Source organism: Pomacea canaliculata, linkage group LG4 (genome assembly GCF_003073045.1).
Source record: "Pomacea canaliculata isolate SZHN2017 linkage group LG4, ASM307304v1, whole genome shotgun sequence".
Classification (NCBI taxonomy): domain Eukaryota; kingdom Metazoa; phylum Mollusca; class Gastropoda; order Architaenioglossa; family Ampullariidae; genus Pomacea; species Pomacea canaliculata.
The window spans coordinates 11,810,877-11,820,981 of record NC_037593.1 but is presented as its reverse complement, the minus strand read 5'-3'; the positions used below and the strand labels follow the sequence as shown (position 1 = coordinate 11,820,981).

Sequence of the window (10,105 nt, the reverse complement as noted above, 5' to 3'; positions counted from 1 at the left end):
TAGTAGTATGCACAACATCAATTACTGATTTTTTAGCAATTTTACAATTTAATAATTGCTAATAACTGTTAATGGTTTTTACTTTCATACTATTAAAAATGACAAGAATCACAATGTAGTAGAGACTAGCAACACTCTAACAATATGGCGTCTTCCTATGAATGGTGATTTGTTGGGAAACCAGTCTTCACATTCTGGGATAAATATTATATATTATTATTGTCATTTAGTACGGAATCTTGATGTTATAATATCATATGGCTATGATAGCTAAAAATCGCATCAAAAGCGCTTGGACGCCATTAAGCAATGAAGAAACAAACAACAAGGCAAGTGTAAATTACACATGAAACACTGTGATTGATGTCAATAACATTATTATTCACACTGTTAAAACGCACAGGTAGAGATTTTAAAAATACATATACGGATATATAAGCCAAAGCTAACTAGAGATTTCAAGGTAAAATAATTTTCTGATGTGTACACATCAATTTATGGAAATAAGTTGTTTTTAAATGTGCTTTTGTAAATTCATATTTTAACTCTGACAAAATATAACACTAGAATATTCGTTATAACCTGTTTGCTGTGAAACTGTGTTTTCCCAGTCCAAGCTAATGCCCTTTTGAGGAAATTGTAAGTCGTTTTTTTTTATGCATATGATATAATTACAGTTTTGTTTTTCAGATTTTTGAAGAGAGGCATGATCTTATTGCAAAATGGGTAAATAGCTTACTTGTCAGTAATTTCGAAAAGAAAAATTTAACTCTTAGATTCTTCTCTGTGTGCAAGTATGTATGTGTAGAAATAAATATATAGGCATATATTTTGTGGTTATGTCTTTTAAAAAAAAAATAGTTCAGTTAAATTTCTGATGGATTTGAAAGCATATAACCTAAATAACTAGCAAACAAATGTTATTGAATGATTTCTTTTTTGCTTCGAGGTATCTATTATATATAGATCCACTCATACTTCTTCGATCTTACACAATGAATTCACTGCCAGATAGGCAAATGCACTGTAAAAGAGTTGTTGCTGCTTCTGCACTGTAAAAGAATTGTTGTCTTTATTATCATTCACACAGTATCAAAAGTGGTCAAATGAGCAGCGTTGTCGAGTCTTAGAAGATCTTTTACAAAGCAGTAAGCGTCGACAACTGGAGTTTGTGAGAGATATTGTGCATGATAAAGTTCCACCTGCCAACATTGATTTTACGCGGGTGCTTCCAAGAGTGATCTCCCTCTACATCTTTTCTTTCCTTGACCCAAGCGCATTATGCCGTGCATCCCAGGTAATAGTTCAAAATTGATTTAATCAGAAATGGTTTTATTTTCACAATCTGTATTTATTTGTATGCATGTATTTAGTATGTGCAATTTTTAAATTAAAATTGATATTGTAGAACTTAAAGAATTTAAGTCATACAAATATCTTTAAACTGAATGTTTCTTAAAAGTAAAACTATTAACCTTCTTGGCATTTGTCCAAGTTGTTACATATGCTTGGAATTTTATGTAAAAATAGATAAGCTTGACCATCGCATGGGGTCAGTATGTTATATGGCAGCAATTAACTCTGAGCATCACTTGGAGTAACCCAATGCAGCTTTAAGCTTGAGTACTGCTGTAGGTAAACTATTTTTACTTAAAATTCTGAGCCTGGGGAATGTTTGAGGTAAATGCCAAGGAGATTAAAAGACATGATTTTTTTTTACTATTATAGGAGTTTGCAAAAGGTCACAGCTTTTATTGCTTTGGCATATTCCAGCTGTTTTCCTGTTTAACCTTGGTTCATTCAGGTGTGTTGGTACTGGCATGACCTTTGTGAGCGTGATGAGCTATGGATGCCAAGGTGTGTACGTGTGGGATGGTACCTGTCATTCACCCCCAGCCCTTATGAGAGAGGGGTTTGGAAAAGAAATTTCATTGAGAACATCAAGATGTTGATACTAATGGCTCCAAAGGTGAGCACTGCCAGTGACAACTTGGAGTACTTGTAATAATCATAGTCTTGTGAAGATGGGGATGCAAGGGGGGTGGATAATCTTACAAAGTATAATGTGATACAAATAATTCTTGTTTGTGACACATAGCTCAATATGAGTTGCTTCTTTTAAACATTATCATGCAAGCTAATTTGTATGTACCTAAACAGAATACAGTGGAACCTCGGTTAACGAACACAATCCGTTCTGGAAAGTTGTTCGTTATCCGAAATGTTCGTTATCCGAAACAATTGTTCCCATAAGAAATAAAGGAAATAGATTAAATTGATTCCCAGCACCTGTTCACTCGCTAATATTTGAAAGTTACAGGCTATATAGGTATGTTTTAATGAGAACAGTTATAATACAATATAAATGGAGTTAGATAAACATAAAAACATTAATGAAAGCATTTAAACATAAGAAATCTTGCCATTTTGAGGGCGTGGGTGGATGGAGGTGTGGGGAGGAAGGGGTGGAATTACTGCTTGGATTCCCCCTCAATGAGCACGTGACATTGTAAAATTGGGGGTGACTTCCCTTTTATGTCACTTTGAGGTTGAATGAAAAAACTTATATCCAGTGTCTGTCGCTCCTGCCTTTTCTTTAAGCTGCTCCGTTTGCTTTAAAATAGTCGAGATTGTTGACCTCGACATGCCGTATTTGGCGGCGATATCCGACAAACGCATGCCTCCTTCATACTTTGAAATCATTTCCTTTCTCAATTCAATTGTTGGCCGCTTCCTTGTCATTACCTCACTACTATTGCTCTTAATCTTCAGAGGATTATCTTATTAAAATTATTAAAATAAAGCAGAAAAATCACTAAATAAGAAGGAAGCGCACAGGTGAGGAACGACCGTTTGTAACTGTGTCTCGAGCGCAAATGATGACATGCTGGTCGGTCACGTGTGGTGAACGATGCTGTTCGTTGTCCGAAATTTTTTTTTCGCTATCCGAGACAAATTTTTAACGAAACTTTTGTTCGTTATCCGAAATATTCGCTATCTGAGGTGTTCGCTAACCGAGGTTCCACTGTAGATCTAAAAGAAAATCAGCAAATACTGAAATACAGTATTGTTCTAAGATATGTCACTTGTTAATTCAACTAAGCAATTATTGGACATTGAATGGTTGATGCATGTGTTTCCAGAAACCACCAAAGATTGATCTTGGAAAGCTCAAGGATCATCAGCAAGAGAAAAGTAAAAAAAGTCAAAAGAAAGTCCCAGGTCAGGTCCCATGGAGGGGATCTGATCCAGTGCCTAAAGATATCTGGCGAAATAATTACCTGGAAAATGATGAAATTGTGAAGTCTGTTCAGAAATTGTAAGTTTTATAAGAAATTTTTATAAATTTTATAAAAATAGCCAGACTATTTTGTGTCAGTGTGTGGGTACATGCATCATGTGCATGCACATATATATCTATATAAATGTCTTTGATTCTTTCTTAGATTGAAGTCTTAAAATGCAAAAAATATTACTATAATACTTTTTATTAAATGATAAAAGCTACTAGGACAAAGATGAGCCCTGTCCCAAAAGCTGTCAGGATGACGGTTGGTGTCAGCACCCAAAAGAAGAGACCCACTTAATCATCTGGAGTCAGAGACGATGTGTTTCCATACAGAGAGATAGAACACATCAGGGCAGAATGTCCAAAGCTTTGGAGGGAAATCCATAATATGTCTTTATATTATTATTGATATTAAATATTTTTTCCCGTTGTGCCTAGATGTGCCACAGGCCTTAGCATGTGTAGATAGGTTACTGTATTTTATGGGCATGGCACTTGTATGTTAAGCTTTTAGGGCAATTTTCCTCTTCATAGTTTTATTATGTCTTGACCCACCATGGTTTGAAACTCCATGTTGCTTTGTCTTAAGGAGGGGGATTTTTATTGCTTTTTATTAACTTCCTACGCAATTTAGTTAAGTAATTTATGGTGGATGACACTTGGTATCATTTTTCAAGGATACTTTTATCTGGCTTTAAAGGGAAAGAGCAGATAAAGATAAGTCCTTTTGCAGATGCTCATTCTTCCTCTCTTGCTCAATGGAAGCTGGTGGTGCTTTATTTCCTTACTGCTTTATGTCATGCATCTTTTGCACAAAGCTGCTGTGGTGTGGCTGCAGGCTGTTAGTTCTAGCCCTTTCCATGTATTATTACAAGGACTTGTATCTACTAGCTAATTTTTTCACCTCGGTAACGTCTAATGACTAGTTTGCCCTTTCTCTTTTATCCTCTAGCTGTTACCCCACTCACTTTGCATCTTTGCTGTTTGTCTTTATTACTCTATCAGTACTGTTGTTCATCTGTCCATTCCTTTGTAAACATTCGTGTTCTGTTTTTTCCTCAAGTGCTGAGAGCATGCTCCCTTACAAGCATGATTCTGCATGACATAAATCTCATGTTTATTATGATGATAAGGTGTAAATACATTATCACCCAGTGATGGGCCTAATTAATTTTTGTACTTTATTTCTACTCCTTTAGGCGTCAAAGGCGCGTATATGGGTCAGATGCAGACAACATTATTACCCATGCACGGAGCAAAGTAAATACAGGAAGCATCATGCTGAACACAATGCGACGATCTCAGTCCCTATCAGTAAGCTGGTGTAACAATATGTGAATATGATTTTAACATGTATAAGGGGACTGCTTTTTTTTTCACTTCCCATCCTTGGATGCAACTATACCTTTATCACCATCATTGTCAGAATCAAACTCATCATCATATCCATCATGAATGCAAATGCTGTAATATAAATTTGAATGCACTTCTTTACATTAAATAAATTTTCTCTTTAAAAGAATAAATCAGGGTATTATTTAGTACAGTGTTTATTTTCCTCTCATCTGTATGTAATTGTATCTTCAGAGAGTTAGTGCAGGCATATCCACAGCAACTTCAAGTGAAAGACCTAAGTGGGCACAGCAGGCCGATGAAGCGGTAGGGGGAAAAATGACTTACTACCACAAAGACGCCATGAAGCCAAATGGAATCATTGCAACCATAACACGACCACCACCGGTCAGTCCACCTCCCAAAACACCCAAATCTATTCCACGACCTGTGACAGCACGTTCAGCACGTGATCCTCCAAGTAAATATTTTCTTTATTATAAGAAAAATTATGTTAGAAACTTCTAGTTTTCAGAAAATTCTTCCCTTATTGTAGCGTTCTCAGTACAGTGTTCCCTCGTTTATCGCGGGGGATAGGTGCTATGATCAGCCGCGATAAACGAATTTCCGCGAAATAGGGACATATATGCAATAATAATATATACATGTAAAACAATATCATGTGAGTGTAAAGTAATATAGTAATCATGGTATTAATACAGTACAATAACAAATTAGTGTAAAAAAAATTATAACTGTACTCAAAGAAACCCAGAAAACTGATGCTAACTGGCTGCGAGATGGGAGATAACAATCATGGCTCGTCGCTTACGCATAGCAATGGATTTCTCATACACAATTATTTCTTTCTTTCTTTCTACAAAATAACCATGGTATTTTAATAGAAATACAAATATAGCTACATTTTTCGTCTTTTTCCTGATGAAATATCTATGGTATTTTGTAGAACGATAATTCCCAGCACGAAAAATATTGATCGATACTTCACTCAAAAAAAACTGCGAAGTAGTGAATCCGTAATAGATGAACCGCGAAGTAGTGAGGGAACACTGTAATTTGTCGCTTGAATCTTCGTGATCTTTAAGCATAGCAGTGTAAGGAATAAACATATGCTTAGTTGAAAATGAGGGTTATTTCTGGTGTTTGGAGCACTTTAGAATTACTCAAACATTTCTGTTTTATTTCTGGGTATGTTGTTTTAATATCTGTGTGTGTTCTTGCATATGTCAATAGGCACAGAGCTGTTTCCCTCAATGCCATGGAAAGTTCCAGACCAAGCAGATTCTGACAATGATTAAAGACGAGTCTTCTTTTCCTTCTCTTTTCAAGAGGATTTGTTATTTTTATGCGACAGATCCTGAACAAGATCTTTGCAGTTTTTTTTTTAGATGAACCGACTAAAGGAAGAGAAAATACTATTCATTACTAACAGAAAGGATTGACTGATTGACTGAAAACTGAAACATTCAAGTGAAAGAGTGCTCATCTATACTACATTCCAAGAGAGGATGACTGATGCCTAAAGGCAAACTTGAAATTATGAGAGCAGTCATTATTCAAACTTTTCTTTTATTTGTTGTATTGACATCATACTGAGGATCCAGATGTGCTTTAATCCCAATATGTGTTTTTTACATTCAGTTTCAGTTTATTTTATCATCATCCCAATAATCTCATTAGAAGTGAATGTCATTTTTACTTGTGTTACAAAAATTCCATTTTCTATTTGTTAATAATGAAAATATTTCTGAAGGAAGGCCCCAAATCTTTGTTCTTTTTAATTAATTTTGATTTTGGAGTCCATTGTTTGATCTGTCATAATCCTAGTGATGTGCTGGACTGTGTTTCTCATTTGTGACATTTGGTTTCAATTCTGTGGTTTCATCTGATCTGTTGACTTACAGTCCTTCTTCCACAATACGATTTTCATCTCATTCCAGTTTCTTGTTTGACAGCGAGATGAAATATGTGCAATTTGCAAAACTTCTTGATGACTCAAGGCAGCAACTGTCTACTGCTTGTTTGACCTGCAGAGGTTTATCCTCAGCATTCTTGATCTGTTCTTTCTAAAGACTTCTCCGATGATCTAAACTCTCAATCTTCAACTGCAAAATGTGTCACCAGGCTACACAGACCAATCTAGTCCTCCTTTTTCTTCTGTCTCCATGAATTCCTTTTCCATAGTTCATGCACTTATTTTTCTTTCATAGACTTATTGGATAACAGAGCACTGTATTCTTTCAGCTGTTACTCAGATAATACTACACTCACTTCCCCTCCACCCATTCCTAACCCTTTTCTTTCCTGTCATCTTGGTTGGTTTCTTCAATTTCCTCCTATCGTGATTATTATTGTTATACTTAATATTTGTAAAGCGCCTTGAGCTTCCTCATAGGGTTGGGATTTCGCACCTTTATTATTATTATCAAGTCTTTTTCACGTTTTTAGTCAAAGTGTATGTTACACCTTTTTCAATAGTGTTGGCATTTTCAAAAATCTTGCACTTAGTACTATTTAAGAGAAAAATCTGCCATAAAATCAAATATTTTAACGCTCCTTTAGGCAATTACTCTGCTACCCAGAAATGAAGGCCTTGAATGAAATTCAGACCAACAAAATGATTTATTGCATTTGGCATATTTATATTACAGTATAGGTCTAGTAACTCAGCCTTAGAACCTCATACCATAATGAATGAACTTGGTAATAGCACGCTGTTTTCATAAATTGTATTATTACTTTTCTTTCTTACCAGCAGGGTTCCATCAACATTAGTTTGGGATTGTAGAATGCTTTATGTATTCTAAGTATATTGTATCCATACATTTCATTTTGTTGATGTCAATTATAATATTCCCATTTCCAAATAGCCAGGTTATAGAAGATTTCCCTACATATTCATAGAAACCATTCAGCAATCAGTCCAAATACTGGATGGTGTATGGTATATATCTGGCTCTTAAATGTTCTTTTTAAAATTGCTAAAACACTTTAGCAGTAATGCAATTGTCATTCTTAGTCTTTATATAAGATTGTATAAGATGTAACCACACTAGGACCTCCACAGTTTTATTCATTTGTTGATCTGTAAGTAGAACTTTTTTTACAAAGTAGCTTTGTGATACATGTCTGCTTTTAATAGTGTACTATATTTATATTGCAGTTTACTACAGACTTAAGAAACAGGTTTTTTCCTTTTATATATTTCCTATATAAAAATTACACTTCCTACAAAAAATATACTTTTTTTTGCTGGGCTTTGAAGTAACACCAAATCATATTGTCATTTGAAGCCATTGTTTCCTTTTGTTGTTTTCCTTTCATTCTCATGTTACCTACTTTGATTCACACTTGATGTTCATTAGCTAGCAACAAAAAGGACAGAAATAACCATATAATTTTTTATGATATGATGATAATGATGATGATGATGTAAAAGTATGACTTTTGAAGTGCAAAATCGTGTTCATATAGGAGCGTGTACTTAGATAAAAACCAAATGTACAGTATATACAAGAATGGGCAACAATAGGGGAAAAAATGCTTGACATGCTGTGAAGACATAGAGATATTAGGTACATTAAAGTAGAATGCAGTGATGACATTAGGGTAAGATACAGTGATGACAGGTAAATTAATCTACAGGTGCATATCTACAGAATATTTGCAAAATTCCTGTAGTCCATCTCCCTCAACCTCCACTGTCAGTGAATTATTTGAGACCCTTGATATTGCTTACAGTCCTTGTATGCACACAGTCTCATTGAGACTTATGTGGGTTTTTTTTTTCTTCAATATTTAATGTGAAGACTGCTTCATCATCCTGAGATCATGTATAAATCATACATTGCAAAAAAAAAAAGTCTTCAATCATCAGAACTTTTTTAAATAAAATTATTTCTTTTTCTTTCTACTTAATGGTAATAAAAAATTATTAATATTAACACATCAGCATGATAGTAAATTCATAATTTAATGTATGAAGCCAATTATTTTTAAATGCCTGCTTAAAGAAATCTGTGGATTATGGCATAATCCGTCCTTAAGTATTATTGCCATACCCATCATGTCTGTGATTATAGTTTACAAAAGGTATTTAAATAAACTATGTAAAATATGTTTATGTTTTTGACTCTGTGTGTGTATGTGTATTTAACATAAAATACCAAAACACCAAAGTTTTATGCACAGAGGAAACGCCACACTTGGGTCAGACAATGCATTGTGAGAATGGCAGATTTAAACCCATCATAATTGCTGTTGAAATGGAGGATACATTAAATGGCTTTGTGCTATTAGTTTTATGCTGATAACTCTGTAATGGAAGCCTGTGAAAGTCTGCTTATGCTGCCTTGCCAGACTTAATCGCCATTATCAATTGAAAATCGCCAACATAAAGAAACATCAAATATTATAGGTTAAAGTGGACTAATTCATTACAGAGAAAAGCTCAAGCATTGAGATGCATATATAATGTTATCATTATGTGTGTGTGAGTTAAAGTTTTTATGGTATTTCCTAAAATGTGAGTAACCGATTCCACTCTTTTTGTTCTTGTTAAAATTGTCATGCAGAGACGCATGGCGAGTGCCCAGATACTATAGGTGGCGACCGCGTCTTCCTAGAAAGGTACTATTTGATAAACGCATCTATCAACAACATTAGACTGAATCTATTATTCAGTCCATTCATTAGAAGGGAGATTACTTAGATCTAAGGCAAGTACGGGCCTCTTGTAAGGGTATTCGCAAATTATTTTCTTAGTATATGATAATAATTAAGCATGTCTCTCGATCTTCATGGAAAGTGAAGAGCTGGCCCGCGACAATCTTTCCCCTTTCTCTCCCACATTCTAAAATAAAACAAAAACAAAAAGAAAAAAGAAAAAAACTCGCTTAGTCATTCAGCAGGTGGGCTCAGCCACCATCGATCAGTGAGTTGTTACCCTATGATAAGTCAACAAGTCACTTATATATATAAAACAAAACAAACCCCCCCAAAAAAGTGCATGCCACATGGCATCATGGTCGAAGTTTTTAAATATTAGGGTGGTGCTTTTGTAATTTTTAAGAAAGTATTTTAGCACCCTGTTTGACAAAGGCACCTATCGAGAACAGGGAACTGAATCTATTATTAGAAAGAAGATTACTTAGCCCCAAGGTGGCCGAGCCAGCACGGGGCCCCAGGGTAGGCGATCTCTCCGGACCCCTTGTAATTGTAATCGTAACTTATTTTCTCAGTCTGACGCTCTACCGTCACCCATGGTACGTACTACATGTATTCGCACTGGCTTTAATTCTTAGCTCTTAATTGCTACCTGCACCTCCTGCAAATCGTGAACTCTAAACACGTGTGCAGTCGTCTGCCGAACCTAAAGTGAATGAAAATCGTTTCAATGTTAATGCATAGACGTTATAACGTCTCTGGTTAATGCAATACCATAAATGCAACAAAAAGAGAGAA

General features: G+C 35.1%; 1 protein-coding gene across 1 annotated transcript; it reads left to right on the top strand.

The window, feature by feature from the left end:
• Positions 1-116: 116 nt before the first annotated feature.
• Positions 117-8,761, top strand: LOC112561255 (F-box only protein 16-like). Its single transcript, XM_025233618.1, has 8 exons — positions 117-329; positions 691-726; positions 1,091-1,297; positions 1,805-1,969; positions 3,144-3,319; positions 4,489-4,603; positions 4,877-5,102; positions 5,876-8,761. The coding sequence occupies exons 1-8, from the start codon at positions 258-260 to the stop codon at positions 5,938-5,940; spliced, it is 1,062 nt and encodes a 353-aa protein (XP_025089403.1). The 5' UTR covers positions 117-257; the 3' UTR covers positions 5,941-8,761.
• Positions 8,762-10,105: the final 1,344 nt, after the last annotated feature.